The following is a 19,114-nucleotide window of genomic DNA, read 5'->3' as shown; positions in this document are numbered from 1 at the left end:
TCTGCTCTGCCTCCCTGTGTCCCTGCCTAAGCCACCTGCATCCAACCCTGCTGGCCTCTGAGCCAGCCCACTGCTGTGATCCTCACTGCGACCCTCTCCAGGGTTCTGGGCCCAAGTGCCCCCTCACCTCGAGCCCAGTCGCCCGTGAAGCAGCATGCACACCCCCCACCTCGTGGATGCACTCCCTGACCTCCAGTGGCATCTCACTCACTCACTCACTCACTGTCTTCCCCACCCCCCATTCCTTTCCCATTTTTCTTACTCTTGCTCTGTCTTGTCTAACCCTCTTTAGTAGAGTAACTCCCTTACATTTTGTTTTTCATTAGGAATAAACGGTTCTTAGATGCAATGTTTGTCTCATTTGACTTAACTTTGTTCCTGACCGTTTAATTTTAAAACTCCTTGCAGTTTCCCACAGTGAAACATGACACTGACATTGCAGGTGACTGCTAGACTGCCATTGAAAGTGACAGTCCTAGACTATGAGCAGCCAAATATAACACAGAAGTGTTCTGTGATAAAGGCACTTGAATTTCAACCCTGTACTCTCTAAGGAAGTATTTCTTCCTATGTAACTAAACCAAGATAACAGGATGCTCATGCTCTGGAGATAGCCAATATTCAACTCTGACTTACTGCAGATAAACTGAACATTCTGACCAAGTACCTGACGGAGCTGTGCATTGTGAATTATCACATGATTCACATCCCACCATCCATGATTCCAGCAGCTGCCTTCTGTTTGTCTCTGAAACTCTTTGATAGATGCATGTTTGTAAGTTGTGCTTGTCAGGCCACCTCCTACTTTGTGACTCAGTGTGCCTAAAGGCCACTCTTATAAGGTGCACACTTCCTCCATTCCTCATGGTATTTCACCATGTTCTTGTCTCCCTGTGTTCTACTAAAAGGGGACAGTAGTAGGGCAGTAGCTTTTCAAACCTCCCACTGTGAGACAAGAGACCATAATTGTCCAAGAAAAACTGCAAAGAACCTAGTGTACTTGGATTATTCTAATAGGCTTATCTAATGGATTTCCTTCCTTTCAGTTACCACTTCTGCAATGCTACACATCTCTCACTGAGAGTGACATTCTCTCAGTTATACAGCATATGTCAAAGAATGTAATCAATGTGAATAAGTGTGCTGCCAAGCAAAAGGTAAGAATCTTAGGGTGCAGGGGTGTGGGGGGAATATGTGTGGTTATGTGTCAATACATGGCACATAGAGGCTGGTTCAGTAGAGTCACTGCAGACGGACTTAAATAAGATCTGCTTGCTTCTGAGCTGAAGATCTTTATCTTGTGTAGGTGGCATGGATCATCCATGAACGGGGTTTGTGTACTAGGATGGGCTTGATCACTGAGAATTAAGTGAGCTGAAATATTAAACAGGGTAAACATAATCAACGTTATTTCTCTGTAGGCAGTTACAAAGAAATATGCCACTGATGCCAGAATGATTTTTGCTGTTACACTTCCTTCACATATATTCATAGCTCTGTAGATTTTTGTTGTACATAGTTCCTTTGCTGTTATACTTCCTTCATATATATTCATAGCTCTGTAGATTATTGTTGTACATAGTTCCCAGCTAGCCCAAATACTTCCCCTCAGCTTTTCCCTACCCTGATAGACAGAAAGATAAAACAGATTCCAGAGGCTCCAAACCCCAGGGGTTCAAGGCCCCTATCCTATCTTGGTTCTTTCTGGGAGCCAAGATTGAAAGCAGCTCTTTGAGACACATTTTCAAAAGCAAAGTTTAGCTCCTATCCTTAGACAGCAGGGGGTGGGAGAGGAGTCAGAGATGGCTGAACAGGTGGGAATTACTTCATCACTTGTGCATCTAATTGAGAATTCTTGGCAGTTATGTTAATTTGCTAAACTTATAAAACTGTATTCACCACATGTGGGGGGAAGGGCATTTTTCCATATCTTTCCCTGGAGGCCTCCAATAAAGACCAGCTTTTATACTATCTCCCACACTAATATTGGCTCAAAAGCGTGTTGTTTCATTTCTAGGCCTTTAAGATATTACCAGCACTGCCAACACTAAGATAAGCACCATTGAACAGTTGTAGTCCCCCATTATATGGGATCTGGCTAAAAATTTTAAACTTCTATATGAATTTAAGCAGAATGCTGCTCACTGTATATACAAAGTACCTTATTTATATTAAACTTATTAAAGCTGTTATAATTTTTGTTTGGTTGGGTTTTTCCGGTGGGGAGGGCAGCACAGTTACCTTCCTCCTGCAGCTGAGGCATCTCCCTGGAGCCTGTGAGCCGTGCTGAGAGCTTGGCTGAGCTCGGGCCAGCTCAGGTGCCCTAGCTGGCCACGCAGCGTGGTGCATGGACAGCAGCACTGCCATGAGCTCTGCTATTTATTTGATGGAGGAGTGTCTGCCAGATTAGACATGGGGGCAGCAGAGAAATCAGCTGTGTGAGGTGGTGATCTGCTCAGCCTGGTGGCAGAGCTCAAAGACGAAGGAGAAATTGTTGAGGACTCTTGGAGACTGGCTGGGGGAGCCGTAATGTACCCGCCCTTAGACAATTACAGAAGCTGTCCAAGGTAGTCAGACATTGGAACAAGGTGCCCAGAGCTGTACAGGAGTCAGCATCCCTGGGTGTGAAAAATGCATATTTTATGACTGGCTTTTCACAAATATTAAAATGAATATTATATGTGTTGTGTTAGACAGTAATGCTGTATTAATTCTCTTAAGTAGTGTGTTAAATATAGCTTTAGGTTATAAAAATGTTAAAATAGAAACTATGCTATGTAGGATACCTTTTTTTAAAAGAAATGACCTGCAGTGAGATAGCAGCCACAGGACACCTAAATCTTTCAGAGAGAACTTATTGCTCTCTTGACAGAAGAAACAAACTTCTTCCTGCCTCGAAGGCACTATTAGGATTCAGAGGAAGAAGTTGACGATGACCAGACATAATCCTGTGCTTGAATGGAATTTAGGCATCATGTATGAGGTGTATGAATATGCAACAGGCTATTGTTTTTAAGGGTTAATCCTTTGTAGACGTGTGTCGTGTTTCGGGCTTGTGCTGCACCGAAAAAGGCACCCCAACATCCGTAACTCTTTAGTTCTACTGTCTCATATTTCTAATTGTCCTAATTCAAATTGTCCAAATTATTATTACTCTAATTGTATTATTATTTTTATAACCATTTTATTAGTATTAAACTTTTAAAATTAAAAAAACACAAGAGATTGGCGTTTTTCGCACTGGCCGTGTTCAATAATGTGTGAATATGACACATTTCACATTTCAGGTCATGGTTTAATGGTAAACAGGATCATTGTGCTGGGTTGACAGCTGCACTTGCTCTTAAACCCAATTAAGTCTTGTTTTATGCAGCTCTCTTCACTCAGTGTTAATTTTTTGCAGTCAATTTTTTACTTCCGTTAGTAGCTTGCACCTATTGCTTCTATCTCCATGTGAGGACTAGGTCAGAGGGAAGAACTATTGCGCTTTACCTAGTGCTCTGACGATGTTATTTTCTTTTTTCGCTCGCACGTACGGGACCAGGCCACTGAGGGCAGCGCCACCCCGCCGCTACTCTGCGCAGGCGCGGGAAGCGCGAGGCGCGCGTTTTGAAGGTGCTGTCATGGCGGCGTTGAGCCAGGAGTCGGACTCGGCCCCGGCCCCGGCCCCGGCCCCGGCCCCGGCCCCGGCCCCGGCCCGAGAGCTGGAGCTGACTCCGGCCCCGGCGTTGTACCAGTGCAGCGGCGACGGCTCCGGCGACTTGGATGTCCGCAGTCTGGTCCGGTTAGTGCTGGCGGGACGCGACGGGGAGCAGCCTGGGGGTGGGATGAAGGGATGCGCAGCCTCTGACCGTTGTCGCTTTACTTCCGCCGCAGCCTGAGGGACCTACTGAAGGAGCAGCTCAGAGAGCACAAAACGGCTATTCTTGCCGGTAAGTATATCCCTCCCCTCAGTGGGATGTTGCACTAACAAAGAATGAGATGTGGCATTTATATTTTAATATATAAATATATATTTACATAGTTTGTTAATCTTTTCTTTAATTATTTATTAAGAGTGTTCCTTATGATAATGATGGGGTTTTTTTTCCTGGCTGTACATTTTAACACATTTTCTATGCAGCTTTTGAGACATATTTGAGTGTTTGCAAAGATGCCATATAGCTGCTGCCTGCTGTCCTCTCCTTCCTTTTATGGGTTTGAACTTTACGTTCACCTGACATGTAGTGATGGTTTTCAGAAATCTGGTCACTGGGGCTGAAGTCTTGCCAAAAGTTTGTCAAACTGTTTGGCAGCAATACTGATTTAAGGTGTTTCCATTACCTGTAGAGTCAAGAGATTATTTGGGTTGGAAGGGACATTAAACACATCTGGTTCCTAACCTCCCACCATGCACAGCCACTTCCACTAAATCATCCTGCTCAGAGCCCTATTCAACCTGACAACCTGATCTTGAACACTCCCAGGGATGAGGCATCCACAGCTTCTCTGGGCAATCTCTCTACCAGTGCCTCATCACCCCACAGTATATCTAATTTAAACCTACCATCTTCCAAATACAAACTACGTACCTTAGTAAAAAGCTCTTCTCCAGCTCTCTTGTAAGCTCCTTCATTTGCAAGGACTCAGCAAAATCCCCATCCTCCTTCTCCAAGCTGAACAACCACTCTCTCACCCTTTTCCTCATAGGAGAGGTGCTCCAGCCCTCTGATCATTGCCCTCCTCTGGACCTTCTCTAAGAGATCCATGTCCTTCTTATGCCTAGATGCAGCACACCAGTCTGCCAAGAGCTGTGTAGAGGGGCAGAATCACCTCTCTTGAACAGCTGGACACATTTCTGATACAGCCCAGGGTGCAGTTGGGTACATGCTCTTCTGTTGAACTATCCAGTGGCATACATAGAGCGATGGCAAGAACCAGCTCTAGCTTATCTAAAAAATGCTAAATTAATTATTTCTCTGATACAGCTGGTTGATAGCATAGCCTCATTAACAATAAAAGATAATAAAGCTTTGAGGTAGAAGTAAGAAATAACTTGTTCACACAAAAATGCTAATCGTTTGTGCTCTATAGATTGTATTTAAAAGTCTCTGTTGTGCTTGTTTTAGCAACATTGTCTTTTGCAGGTCAGGAAAATTTCCTTGATAATGAAATTGAAGAAGACTTTAGCCAGAGGTATGTCACCAGATAGCTTCAAAATTCTCTTCTAGTTATTCCTTCCTAGTGAATTGCTGGATTTACAATCAGTACTTCAGAAAAGATTGGTGAAAATAATGAAAACTAAGAAGAATTGTGGGGAAGAAATGCTGTATTCATCCTCCCAATGTACTTCTGTATCTGATGTGGGTTTTAAATTTGCAGTCCTTTACATGATGGCTAGAATTCGCTAATATAGTTCCACATGCTAAATTACTCCTGGCCCTAATGATTTGTGGCTCACATGAAAAATTCTAAAATTAGATATGTAGAAAGCAAGTTAAAATGTGACACTGCTTTTAAACTCTGTTATCTTCACACTCAGTTTGTCTGTCTAATTGCTTTTTGTCTTTCAGTGCCACACAAAATTTGAAAAGATATCTAGAAGATGCAAAAGTCTCTTTGCAGAACAGGACGTTGGCCTTGCAAAGGTAGAATTTTCTTCACCCTTTGCTTGGAGCTTTTCTCTGTGTGTGTGCATACATAGATGCATATATACATAGGTACAGGATTTTAAAGTGATATGGGAGACTGGGGAGATTTTAAGTACCATTGAACAATAGGAATGCTGTAGAAAACAAAGCAAAAAAAAAGCCCACCAAAACAAAAAAACTTACAGGTTGAAATGTACACACCCAAAAGCTCCTTTACAGTTGGGAAAGAGTGACTGTACAGATCAGTAAGCATATTTCTTGGCAGTATTTTCCAAATGCCTATGAGAAGACGGAATTTAATAATGTTAGGCATGTGTTTCATGGCTGTTTATTTGAATTTACACTTTTGCCCAGCTTCCTTTCTGCAGACTCTGGGATTAATGGTGTCCAAATATGTTGGTCAAGAGAAAAAGGAGTTGTCATTCTCACAAATAATCATTGATGTATCTTTCCTGTCCTGAGAGTTAAGTCCCATTATTTAAGGAGTGTGGTATTTAAAAGGTACTGAGTATTTTGTTTATATAATTCCAATGTGAAAGTGGACGAAAGTGGAATCTTGGAAATTATGTTCTTATATTACTTATTTAAATCTGCTTCTCTCTGTTTCCTGCTTTTCTCAGTTTCTTATGAGTTCTCATCAGTCATATGCTATTTCTTGCAATATGCAGGACCCAAATTGTGGACACCCTCAGAAACAAATTGAAACAAGATGATGAGGACTCACGGTAAGGTGTTCTTGGGAGTCAGACAGCTAGAAAGCAATGAACTTTGCACAGTTTATTGTGACACATTTCTAGATTATTTCATTTTACCTCTTGTGAAAGCAAGCTTCCTTTTTCTAGATTTGACAGAATGATATAGTGTCTACCTTCTGGCTAGAATCAGCATGATCAGACTTCATACACCCATGGTAGATTTGCAGTTGGGCTCTGAATTTACCTACCTTTGATTACAGAGATCATAACTCTTGATTCACTAGTGAGAACTGCTTGTAGCCAAGAGAGCTTTTTGTCTTTAGTTCCTAAATTACCTGCATTTATGATAGCCAAACACATTACAGGCTTGTAACAGGGCCTTGCCTCTGCTTTGCTGCCTTTATTAATTAACTATGTAGGAGCAAAATGTCTTTGAAATAGAACTGAAAGCTTAAACATTTTTAAAAGTAGCTTTTTGTTGCCTGCCCATTATTAACAGGTGGATGCATATGAAGTGTAATATGAGAAATTTAATTTCTGTCAGAAATACAGGTAAGGGATTGCATCTCCTTGATTTAGGAGCTTTAATTCATAGCCATTTCCAGATGGCTAGGCTTTCTTGATGCCATCCAAACTCTGTGATGTAAAATGTTGGGCAGACTTAAATGAAATCTTAGAGGAATTGAGAGGGAAGTAACGGAACTCTTTGGCCTCTACAGTGACACTGAGTATATTAACTGTAAAAAGAAGGGATGTTGTAAGTGTAAGTGCAAAAAGAAGTGACACGTATTACTAATTTGCTATTAGGAGAAATCAGAAATTCTTTATTTAAACTAAATAAAGTTGATTTAAATATTTATGATATTGACTTATATTAGTGGTCTTAAGGTATGTAACTGTTTCCTTCCTTAGTCTGATCCTGGAAACAATGCAAGACATACTATTGCTCAGCTGGACAATAATTGACTATCAGCAGGTGAGTGGCAGTTGAAGCTTCTGTTACTGTAGTGCAGGTAAATCAACCTCAGCGTGGGAAGGAGTGCACTTGGAAAGCAGCATGACTGCACAAGTCATTCAAAGCTAAATATGTGGTAACATGTGTGCAGTTCCTACTGCTGTCAAAATTAAGGATTACTTCAAGTGATCATGTAAGTAAGTCTGGCTTAGAGTTATCCTTAGCTGGTTTTGGGGACTGAATTAGCATCTTTCAGTATTTTTGAAGACAAGAGTCTGGAAAATACTTTTTGTTTCCTTTCAGCAAGTACATCAGAAGGAACAGCAGCTGATTAACATTAAAATGGAAAGACTCTGTAAGTGTGTTACCTGTATTGACTTTGGTTTGTATTTTAATGTAGAGTTCATATAGTTCATATTTTAAAGTTACTCTTGTAGTATTATTAATTTACATGGGAAGCAGCAAAACTCAACACAGTTATAAAACTTGTTAAAAGAGTAGAAAGAGATGAGCTGTTGTGTTCCTTACTTGTGAGACTGACACATTAGAATGAGAGATGCAAGACAATACTCAAAAACAACGTGGCAGCATTTTATTATTTCAGGTAAGCTCCTCAGAAAGTTACACATTGTTTAGTCATTTAAATCAGCCTTACAGCACCTAAAAGATACTTTTTTGTCCTATGGCACATTTATGAGGTATTTGCAGAATAGAGGGGGAATTTGCTTAGAAAGAAGTATACATATATTGATTTTCAGTAGTCTTGTTAGAGTGGGTCAAATTTAGATGTGACATCAATATTCAGAACTTCATATGGTAAATGTGTTCTTTGAATGTTCTTTCTTTCGTGACCAGGTTTGCCACCAATTCTAACAGCTATTGTTTGATTCACGTGCAGGGAGTTGTGTATATGTAGACAGTAATGAACGAACACAGTGAAATAACTGCTCACATGGGAAAAATGAACATACTGATATCTCTGCAGATAAAGGAAGGAATGCTCTGCCGACATTCTTTCAACACATGAACTGCTCCTAAACACTTTTAATCAGTCTAGTTTTTAACCTGGTTTCCTATAAAAATAGTAATATTCGCTGGTCATGTTCATATTCTCCTTGTATGACTTTGGAATTTGGTTTCAGTGAAATCTGAAAAAGGAGTAAGGGTCTTTAAAAGGTATAAAAAAGACCTATAAAAGTTGTGGCACTCAAAAACAGGGTATAGGAAAGAGATGCAAATTACTCCCTGTGTGAGGGAAATGCAGGCAGCATACAATGTACATTCTGTTTTACAGTTGGCCAGGGAACCAACTGATATAGTTTGATAACCAAGTAGCCACACGTGTGTTGCTTCTTTCATAAAAGAAATATATTGAGGAATATATGAGGGAAGGAGTGGAGTGTGAAATAAGGATTATGCACTGGAAGTGCTTTAGGTGGCTGTGAGGAAAAGAGTATCTTCATTTCTACTGTACACATAACTATTTAATGCTTAATTTTCCTAATAATGTAACAGTACAAACAAAACATGGAAGAGAGAAACTACAGCAAATTCATACCATGAAGAAAAGGCAAAAGGAGAAACAAGCATATGTGAATTTACATGAGAAGATGCTTTATAAATTAGAAAAACAAAGATGGATTACTACAATAATTCAACATGTGTTCCAGGTAATGTTGTGTGGCTTTTAGAACCAAGTTTACGATTTTTGATTACACTCAAGATATTACATTGTATGGCAAATATAACTTAGAAAACAATTTTGTGTTGTTAAAACCTTTAAGTTTAATAATGGAAGAACTGTGTATAGAAGAAAAACTTCTGCTTTAAAGGCTAAGAGAATGAAATGGTCACAAGCATCTTTGCATTATTTTTTTACAGAGTTTAGAGACAGTCTTACATCTCAAATTCAGAACGAGAAATTTAACATTGTACTGGCATTTAGATAAGAGTCTAAAACTATCTCTTGGCTTTGTATTCCTGAAATTTTCTCAGCCCTAAGTAGAGCAAATTCTCTTTGGCTAAATTTAAATTCCCCTTTTCAATCCAAAATGGCAGGGTGAGAATGTTAACTTATTTTTGTTGAGGCAAACTTTATTTCATATTGTTAAAAACGTTCTCTAGGTTTCTGTATTTAACATAGAGGTAGTATGCAAGGCCCTCTAGAAGATAAAAAAGCATGGATTTGAGGGTTTTTTGCCTATGTATCAACAATAGGATCTAAAGCAATACTTCCCTTTCTCCTTTTTCCCTCCATCCTGCCTGCTTCAAACACTAGTGAATTTCAAGGGCTTTCAAATTAAAATTATAAAGCAGACTTTCTTTAAGATATTTTACTAGGAATTGTCCTTTACAAGGCCTTGTTTTAACCTGTAAATCTTTCTCATTTATAGAACATCATAATTGGAAGCAGAATTAACTGGGCAGAAGATGAATCTTTAAAGGCAATTGTTCTACAGTTTGAAAAAAATGTAGTGAGTCAGTGAGTCAGGAGATGTGGTGTTTATTTTATACATTGTGTGCATTTTAACTAAACTTGATAAATTTTATGTATCTTAAATTTTAAAATTTGACCTTTCTGGAAGATGTTGTTCTCTCCAGAGAAATAGACTGTGTCAAAGGGCTGCTCAGTCCCAGTCAAATGCTCAGTCAGGAAAATTTATGAGCAAGTCTGGAGTTGGGACTATTTTTGGTTTTAAGGCATTATGTATCATTTTAAACACCAAAAATTTTTGCTCCTGTTAGCACTGACTCTTGTCTGCAGAGGTGACTTCATACTGTTGACTGTGCAGCTAAGCAATGTTTTAATTGCATGTCTTCAGTAGAATTTGTGCTTTTTTAACTTGGTGTTCTTTGTTTGATGTTTGAAGGAAATTGACTCTTGGGGCATAGCACAGTTTAGGAATGTGTAGTGTCCCTTATTATCTTGGTGTGTAGCTTCACTTTTAACTTGGTGAGTGATTGCCAGCTATTTTTTGTAGGTGGATGTCTTGATCTAATAATAAAACGCTGATTTTACTGAAAATGTTTTGCTTGGTTTGGAGTTTTTTTTAACTCACGGTAAAGTGGCTGGTTTGGCAGGCCAGGCCTCCGCTGCGGCCCCGCCCCTAGACAGGCCCCGCCCCTAGACAGGCCCCGCCCCTAGACAGGCCCCGCCTCTAGACAGGCCCCGCCCCTAGACAGGCTCCGCCCCTAGACAGGCCCCGCCCCTAGACAGGCCCCGCCCGTACCGGCGTTAGTGGCTGTGGGCGGGGCCCCGAGCTGCCCCTCAGGCTCCTCACCATGGGCAGCAAGATGGCGGCCGCTACAAGGGCGGTGCAGGTAAGGGCGTCCCCGGGACGGCATGTCTGAGACAGCCGGAGCCCTGGATCGGGCGGCGGGGCTCGCTTCTGCTGTCGCCGCCGGGCAGCAGGTCGAGACGGCCGCAGGATGAGGAGATGCCGCCGGGGCGGCCGGTGTCCTTGGGGAGAGCTGTGCAGCCGCGTGCACACGGTGTCGCAGGTGCCGGACGCTGTGATAGCAGCGGGTGCGGAGCTGGCTGGCAGCTCCTTCCTAAGGTGGGCCTCTGTAAGGTGAAAGTGCTTTGTACAGGCAGAGCACAGCTCGCGATTCCATGTGCTAAAGCACTGTGGAACCACGGCATGGTTTGGATCGGAAGGGACCTTAAAGGTCACCTAGTTGCAGCACCCCCCTGCCGTGGGCAGGGACACCTTTATTAGACCAGGTTGCTCAAACCTCCATCCAACCTGGTCTAAGGCACTTCCAGGGATGGGACAGCCACAGATGCTGTGGGCATCTTCTGCCAGTGCTGCAGCACCCTCAAAATAAAGAATTTCTTCCTAATCTTCCTAATGTTTTTAATCCAAACCTGCCCTTTGGATTGTAAGGTCTCCCCAGTGCATTCTTCAGGCTGAACAACCCCAGCACTCAGCCTGTCTCACAGGAGAGGTGAGGACACCCTCTGAAGATCTTAACGGCCCTGCTTTGGACTCACTCCAGTCCATGTTTTTTTTCCTTTGGGGACCCCAGAGCTGGACACAGCACTCTGGATGGGTTCTAACCAGAGCACATTGCGTTGTGATTGCATTTATGCAATAGCAGTGGCTGTTTCTGCATACACACAGACTGATGGGAAAAGGAAGACAAACCTGCTCTGGACCTCAGAGTGCAGGACTGCTTTTTAAAGTAGACTTCCTCCTGAGGTAAACTTAGGACTTCAAGAAGCAGTAAGTGTATCAGAGTAGTGGAGCAGAGAACAGCTGTTTAGAGTGGTTGGTTGATACATTTTATTATTCACGGTAACCTGTGTCTGTTTCTCCCACTGCCTGGTCTCCTTCTAGGTAGTCAAGCCACATACTCCATTAATAAAGTTCCCAGACAGAAAAAGTGGTCCCAGACCTAAAAGTAAGTATTTTGGATATGGATACAGCTTGCGCCACATTTCTTTACATGGACTGTTGTATTTAAAAACCGGGACCCAATTTCTGTCTTTCAGCTATACAGCTGAACTGAGTTGGAGTGAGGTTTTTGAAACATGCTTGGTTTAGTTTGAAGGCAACTCTTGAACTTTCTCCACAACTTCTTTTCTGTGCAGCTGTGTGTAGACACATAGTGCATGCAGATCTATATTTTTTTTGTCAAGAAAGATTCACAAGGACTTCCAGTGTTTGTGTTCTACTTTATATAAAGTCACATTTTCCCAAATATTAATATTTACGGAAGTTACTGTGCCCAAGTCAGTTTGAAGCAGCTTTAGTTATTCAGTGATATTTGCATAAATGATGTTTCATTTTCCTCATTTTTTCTTAGTTGAAGTGTGTGATGTATTTTCTGCTGTTTTTTCAAAACATAATTATAGCTGGGAGATCCAACCCTCTGTACATTTTAAGAAGTATTTTCTTGTGTTACTAACTAATGTTAAGGGGAAAAAAAATTCATTGCAATCTTTGTCATTAACTTTTATACCTGTGTTGATATTTATGGTATTCCCAATACTATTATATTTAAACAACAAACTTATATTAGCAATATGTTGATTTAGAAGTCCTTTTGGGTCAAAAAGCATCTGAAAGAAAAGTAGAAGTTGTCTTTAAAAGCTCTGTTACATTATTCTCACTTCTTTTGATATTATACTATGCCTAGTTATTTGTCAGGATTACCAAGCCCACAGTTTAGTTGAAGTTTAGTTTAACATTTGAAAGCCTCCACAGTGCATATAAATGCCTCTTCTGACTTGCCTGTGAACTCTTCAGGAACTATTTTCTGCAATAACTTTCTGTAAAACTTCTGCACATTTTGCACAGTTCTGCTAAATGCACCACCTCTCATGCCAGTGAACTACTTTCTCAAAAGCTTGAAAATGTGTTTCTGACCTCTTGTTTATCTCTGTGTCAGAAGATTCTTGTGACTGTATCTTTTAAGTATGTTAGACTTTTCTACCTTCATCAGGATCTGTTGTCTTGTTAGTAAACCGCAACCTACTTTGTCTTGCTTGAATGCTGTAGCAAAACCTGCATTTAATTGTACCAGATTGTTGCTCCTACATCACTAAATGGCTCCTCAGAGCAACTAGGGATGTGAAAGGCCAGCCCAATTCCAGTGGGCCTATTAATGCTGCAACATTATGGTCTCAAACAGGGAGAGATGTAGTAGAGACTGTAATAGAACTAAAGCAGCAATAGTAAAATTTCTGATTACTGCAGTTCTCATGTTTTTAATTCACTAATGAGTCTATTCCAACTACACTTCAGACTGAAACATACAGTAGAGGAAAATCCTTGACAAATCTCTAGACTTTCATGGTGAAACAAACTTGGAGAAACGGCTTTTTTTCTTCCTTTTTTTCTTGCCTTTCCCCCCCCCCCTTTTTTTTTTTTTTTTTTTTAATGTAAGGTCTATTATTTCTTGAAACAAAAATACTTTGCCCCCTGTTCACAATAAATATGCAAATATGCTACTCCTGATGGGTGCTCTGTTTGGGATCTTCCATTATTTCTGAACCACCTTGGGACTTTCAGACCCAGTCTTATGACTGACAACTTCTTAATATGCCTCTCAATGGTAGTTTCATCACAGTGCTGCAAGTGTTTGATTGTTTGTCCCAATCCTGCAACTGCATCAGATTCATTAAGGCTAAAATTTCATTAAGGCTCCCTCTCCTTTGTGGTCATTGGTCTTGCTGGAGCCAGGAAGGGCAAAGGCAGGCAAAACTGTGCTGTTGTAGCTGCTCACATGCTTTTGCATATGCTGTTTTCATGCTGCTTATTTTATAATTATATAGAGCTTCTGTCCAGCTGTTAGATGTTGCACTTGTCTTGCTCAATTTTCTGGAGCATTGGGAAGGACTTCTGTGGAAGCATTCAGCTTTGTCAGGTGTTTTACCCTTACATATCACAGGGTGACTAGAAGGTTGGAAGAGAACTTCAAGATCTGGAAGAGAACTTCAAGATCATTGAGTCCAACCCTTGCCCTAACACCTCAGCTAAACCATGGCACTGAGTGCCACATCCAGTCTTTTTTTAAACACATCCAGGGATGGTGACTGCACTACCTCCCCAGGCAGACCACTTCAGTACTTTATCACTTGTTAGTTAAAAAACTTTTTCCAGATATCCAACCTGTACTTCCCTTGGTGCAGCTTAAGACTGTGTCCTCTGATTCTGTCAGATTTTGCCTGGACGAAGAGACCAACCCCCATCTGACTACAGCCACCTTTCAGGGAGTTTTAGGAGTGATAAGGGCACCCCTGAGTCTCCTTTTCTCCAGGCTAAACACCCCCAGCTCCCTCAGCCGTTCCTCACAGGGTTTGTGTTCCAAGCCCCTCACCAGCCTGGTTGCCTCCTCTGGACCTGCTCGGGTGTCTCAAGGTCCTTCCCAAACTGAGGGCCCAGAGCTGGACACAGCACTCAAGGTGCTGCCTCACCAGTGCCGAGTACAGGGAAGGGTGACCTCCCTGCTCCTGCTGGCCACACTGTTCCTGACACAGGCCAGGATGCCACTGGCCTGTAAGGCCACCAGGGCACACTGCTGGCTCGTGTTCAGCCGCTGTCACCAGCACCCCCAGGTCCCTTTCTGCCTGGGCACTGTCCAGCCACACCACCCACAGCCTGTAAAATTACTGGGGGTTACTGTGGCCAAAATGCAGGACTTGACAACTGGACTTGTTAAACTTCATCCTGCTGGACTCTGCCCATCCATTCAGTCATTCCAGGTCTCTCTGCAGAGCCCTCCCACCTTCCAACAGATCGACACACGATCCCAGCTCAGTGTCATCTGCAAATTCACTACTGAAAGCCTCAATCCCCTCATCCATGTCATCAATAAAGACATTGAACAGCACTGGCCCCAGCACAGACCCCTGAGGGACACCTCTGGTGAGCAGCCACCAGCTGGATGCAGCACCATTCACCAGCACCCTCTGGGCCCGGCCATCCAGCCAGTTCCTAACCCAGCACAGAGAGCTCCTGTCCAAGCCGTGGGCTCCCAGCTTTTCCAGGAGTGTGCTGTGGGAGACAGTGCCAAGGCCTTGCTGAAGTCCAGGTACACAACATCCACAGCCTTTCCCACATCCACCAGGTGGGTCACTTGGTCATAAAAGGAGTTCAGGTTGGTGAAACACAACCTGTCCCCCGTAAACCTGTGCTGGCTGGTTCTGACACCCTGGCCATCCTGTGAGTGCTGTGTGCTGGCACTCGGTATAAACTGTTCCAGAACCTTACCTGGTACAGAGGTCAGGCTAACTGGCCTATAATTGCCAGGATCCTCCTTCCCATGCTTTTTATGAATGGCAGTCACACTGGCCAGTTTCCAGTCCTCTGGAACCTCACCAGTGAGCCAGGACTGTTGGCAAATGATGGAGAGCAGCTTTGCAAGCTCATCTGCCAGCTCCCTCATCACCTGGGATGGATCCTATCCCATATATACGACTGAGTCCTGAAATGAACATATTGCTATGATCTCTGTCCTGCCTAGTGGGGCAATTGCATATTTCCATTGTAAAATCAGCTATGGTGGGACAGACGTAAGGTTTGGAACACTGACTGTGACATTACCCTTTTGTCATCTCTTCTATCTGCACAATCAAGGCAACTTTTCTGATGTGAATTCCTGAAGCTTAGCTCCTGATCCTCACCTGTGAAGAACTTCATGCACTCCTTGGTCTTTACATTTCATTAACATTGACTGCTGATGCCTGATACTTGTCATTCTGCACATCATTAACAAAATGTGATAGGATGCCATTTTGTAATATTAAAAATGGGTGCAGCCCTGCATTGCATGTTGTGGCCTGTTCTGGCTGCGAGCTTTATCTTTCTGTAAGCCTCTAGATCTTTTTCACTTGTCTGTCTTTTCAGTTGTAGTAAACTAAAAGCATCATCTCAGTTATCTTCTACATAATTGCCCACACACAAACATTTACATAACTTTATGCTTTTTCTCCGAGTACACCTTTCTCAGTGAAAAAGCCATTGTTAGGGTGTATGTTGATCTTTCGTCTCCACATCAGCGTTTCTGCCATTCATACTACTGTCAGCATTTTTAGAGTCTGCACTTGATACATTTAACAACAATAAAAACAGGTTGTGAGAAGTAGAGTGATTTAATTCTTTTAGGTGTTTGTTGTAGTGAATGAGATTTTCAGGCAATGGTAGATTTTATTGGCTGCTTATTAATTTTACAGTCTAGTAACATTTCTGTAAATGGTTTTAAAATCTGGGTTTCAGTACAGGAATCTCTACAAGCAAGTATGCCATCTCTCCTTGCTTCAAAAGCACAGGAATCTGTAGGAGGCACATCACCGGCCTTTCAAAATATTTCACGTGTTAGTAGAGTACAAGGCACACCAGACACTTCTGAATTAGCAAGAAGTTTACCTCAGAAATACAGAAGGAGACAAATGTCAGATGAAGAGATTGAGTATATTCAAGTAAGTTTTCTTCTTTAATTTCTACTTCTTCTGGTATGGTATTACATAGTAATTCTTTATAAGAGTGTGCCCTGGGCTTTCATGGTTTTCATATGCAGTACCCAATGTACCAATTCTTAATACAGAAGGTACCAAATCTCACTGCATAGTAGCATGGTACCACTGAGTAGAGAGATTTGGACTTAGAACAGATGTGCAAGTAAGCTGGTGATAGTCATAGCCTGCATTAATTGCCACCACTACCTGTTTTATAACAGCTGTTTAAAGTGTAATTTGACTTTGCTGAGCAGGATCACAGAAGTTTTTAGACCAGAAAAGGCTATTACCAGGTGATCAAAGTACAAAATATTTCTCAAATTAGTTTTATAAGTTATTTATTAGTAAATTAACTCTTGTATTTCTAGTAGTGGAAACATTTTATTAAACTTGATATAAGTATTTTCTGCAATACTTGTAAATATGAAATTTTACATGAAAGGCAAGAAAAACCTGCTTCTATTCTGCAACAATTCTCAGTTGTAAAAACTGATGGTTGAAAAGGGACAATGCACAAAATTTGAGGAATTTGTGAGGTGATGGTGAGTTTGAAATTAAAAGATGCTTGCAAAGTTTTGTTAAATGGTAAGGGCATAAATAGCATAACTGTGTTAGTAGAGGAAATCTAGAAATCTTCTTGTGTGCAAGTAGGCTGCATCTATATAGTAGAAGTAAAATCAGTTATTTCCCACAGTAATACACTTTTTGACTTTTTGCATGTTTGGTTAACAGTGAGGTAAGTTGTAAAATAATTTTGTTGGAAAAATAATGAACTGAATGCCTTTCTGATTTCTCATTAAGATTGTAATGACTCTGTTTGGCTTTGTTTTTACTTTGCAGTTTGGAACGTAGGCAGTGAAAGTTATTTTAAAACTTGTGTCTCTTAGCATTGTGTTTGTCAGACCTTTTGAAGGATAAGAGTCAGGTTTCTTCAGAGAAAGAGACATGGAAGCAGCTGTAACTGTAGGTGGCATGTGTTGTCTTGCTCAATTTTTTTGTACTTTCCCTTGAAAAAAATGTAGCCATGACTGGTGGATACTGATATCCACACTATCTGTTCTTGTATAGGTCAATATTTAAATCAGAAATTAAAACTAGAACTGTGTCTCTTAGTCTATAACAGTTTAAAAGAGATTTTTATCTCAGTTTTAAGTTCTATTAGTGGAATATATTTAACTGTATGATTTTCTTTTACAGCGTGGAGGTCCAGAATAAATGTGGAAGATAGTTTCTTGGCCACTGTTGAAGAATGAGGTATTATATTCACAATAAAGGCATTAAATTAAAATGCCTTAATATTAAAAATTATTGTATACTAATAGCTTTAATAAAATCCCATATGATGGGTGAGAAGATTGACACAACACACAATATACTGATTTGTTTGTGACTGAGAAGGATTTTATGTTGATGGCTAATAGCAATTGAATATATATGATGTCTGCACCATTAAAATATTTTTCTAATTAGCCATTTGAAAAGTCAACAATCTAACAGAGTCATTTTATTTTTCCACTGGTTGAGATCACAAAGTCACAGAATGGATCAGGTTGGAAGGGACCACAATGGGTCATTTTTATTGACCTTCCTGCTCAAGCAGGGTCATCCCAGAACATATGGCACAGGATTGTGTCCAGATGATGCTTGAGTATTTCCAGTGAGGGAGACTCCACACCCTCTCTGAGCAATCTGTTCCAGTGCATGGTCATCTGCACCATAAAGTTCTTCCTCATGTCCAGGCGGAACTTCCTGGGCATCTGCTTCTGCCCACTGCCTCTTGTTCTACTGCTTGGCACCACTAGGAAGAGCCTGGTCCATCTTGGCAATTTCCCTTCAAGTACTGATAAACACTGATGAGGTCTCCTCTCAGTTCTATTTCCTCGAGGCTGAACAGCCCCAGCTCTCCCTGTCTTTCCTCACAAGAGAGATGCTTCAGAGCCTTAATAAAATTTTTTGCCCTTTGCTGGACCCACTCCAGGAGCTCCATGTCTCTGTTGTCCTGAGGAGCCCAGAACTGGACACAGCACTCCAGGTGAGGCCTCAGCAGGGCTGAGTAGAGGGGCAGGATCACCTCCCTCCACCTGCTGGCAATGCTCTTCCCAATGCCCCCAGGTTACCATTGGCCTTCTTGGCTACCGGGACACACTGCTGGCTCATGGAGAGCTTCTTGTCCACCAGGACCCCCAGGTCCTTCTCCACAGAGCTGCTCCCCAGCAGGGCAGCCCCAGCCTGTGCTGGTGCCTGGGGTTGTTCCTCCCCAGCTGCAGGACCCTGCACTTGCCCTTGCTGAATTTCAGATGGTTCTTTGTCCATTTCTCCAACCTGCTGAGGTCCTTCTGAAGGGCTGCACAGCACTCCAGGGTATCAGCCACTCTGCCCAGCTCTGTGTTCTCAGTGAATTTGCTGAGGAGGCATCTGCCCCTTCATGCAAGTCATGGATGAATAAGTTAAACAGTACAGCATTGAATACCACTAGGGGTGACACTAGAGGGACACCACTAGGGACAGGCCTCCAACTAGACCCTGTGACACTGATTGTAACCCTCTGTGATCTGTTGTTCAGCCAGTCCTTGATCCACCTCACTGTCCACTCATCCAGCCTGCATTCCTGAGTTTGTCTATGAGGATGTTAACAGACAGCATTGAAATCCCTACTGATATCAAGATGACAATATCCACTGCTCTCCCCTTACCCATCCAGGTAGTTATTTCCTTGTAGAAGGCAATCAGGTTGGTCAATATTTGCTTCTAGTGAAGCCCTGTTAATATTCCTGATCATCTTCTTGTCATCCACATAGGGAGAGATGGCCTCCAGTATGAGGCACACCACCACTTTTCCAGGGATTGAGGTTAAGACTGACTCACCTGGATG

The 19,114-nt window shown here is 41.9% G+C and overlaps 2 protein-coding genes across 2 annotated transcripts; both read left to right on the top strand.

Moving 5' to 3' along the window:
* The first annotated feature begins 3,506 nt into the window (after positions 1–3,506).
* Positions 3,507–9,880, top strand: CENPH (centromere protein H). Its single transcript, XM_054289589.1, has 9 exons — positions 3,507–3,784; positions 3,877–3,932; positions 5,109–5,175; positions 5,553–5,627; positions 6,299–6,355; positions 7,238–7,301; positions 7,584–7,635; positions 8,796–8,950; positions 9,674–9,880. The coding sequence occupies exons 1-9, from the start codon at positions 3,507–3,509 to the stop codon at positions 9,764–9,766; spliced, it is 897 nt and encodes a 298-aa protein (XP_054145564.1). The 3' UTR covers positions 9,767–9,880.
* Positions 9,881–10,515: 635 nt separating this feature from the next.
* Positions 10,516–17,824, top strand: MRPS36 (mitochondrial ribosomal protein S36). Its single transcript, XM_054285584.1, has 4 exons — positions 10,516–10,601; positions 11,621–11,684; positions 16,004–16,206; positions 17,440–17,824. Exons 1-4 carry the CDS (start codon positions 10,563–10,565, stop codon positions 17,455–17,457), a joined length of 324 nt encoding a protein of 107 aa, XP_054141559.1. The 5' UTR covers positions 10,516–10,562; the 3' UTR covers positions 17,458–17,824.
* Positions 17,825–19,114: the final 1,290 nt, after the last annotated feature.

Source organism: Melozone crissalis, unplaced genomic scaffold (assembly GCF_028551555.1).
Source record: "Melozone crissalis strain CALT ecotype California unplaced genomic scaffold, PUWL_Pcris_2 ptg000005l_1, whole genome shotgun sequence".
NCBI classification, from domain to species: Eukaryota; Metazoa; Chordata; class Aves; order Passeriformes; family Passerellidae; genus Melozone; species Melozone crissalis.
This window is presented reverse-complemented; position numbering and strand designations above follow the sequence as displayed.

What these genes read in the sequence shown, in the direction of transcription:
- CENPH (XM_054289589.1), top strand. Translation starts at nt 3,507, where the DNA reads ATGTTATTTTCTTTTTTCGCTCGCACGTACGGGACCAGGCCACTGAGG. An exon ending in GATGTCCGCAGTCTGGTCCG is followed by an intron (nt 3,785 to 3,876) that starts GTTAGTGCTGGC and finishes CTTCCGCCGCAG; the next exon opens with CCTGAGGGACCTACTGAAGG. An exon ending in AGGACGTTGGCCTTGCAAAG is followed by an intron (nt 5,628 to 6,298) that starts GTAGAATTTTCT and finishes TGCAATATGCAG; the next exon opens with GACCCAAATTGTGGACACCC.
- MRPS36 (XM_054285584.1), top strand. Translation starts at nt 10,563, where the DNA reads ATGGGCAGCAAGATGGCGGCCGCTACAAGGGCGGTGCAG. An exon ending in CCGCTACAAGGGCGGTGCAG is followed by an intron (nt 10,602 to 11,620) that starts GTAAGGGCGTCC and finishes GTCTCCTTCTAG; the next exon opens with GTAGTCAAGCCACATACTCC. An exon ending in AAGTGGTCCCAGACCTAAAA is followed by an intron (nt 11,685 to 16,003) that starts GTAAGTATTTTG and finishes TCTGGGTTTCAG; the next exon opens with TACAGGAATCTCTACAAGCA.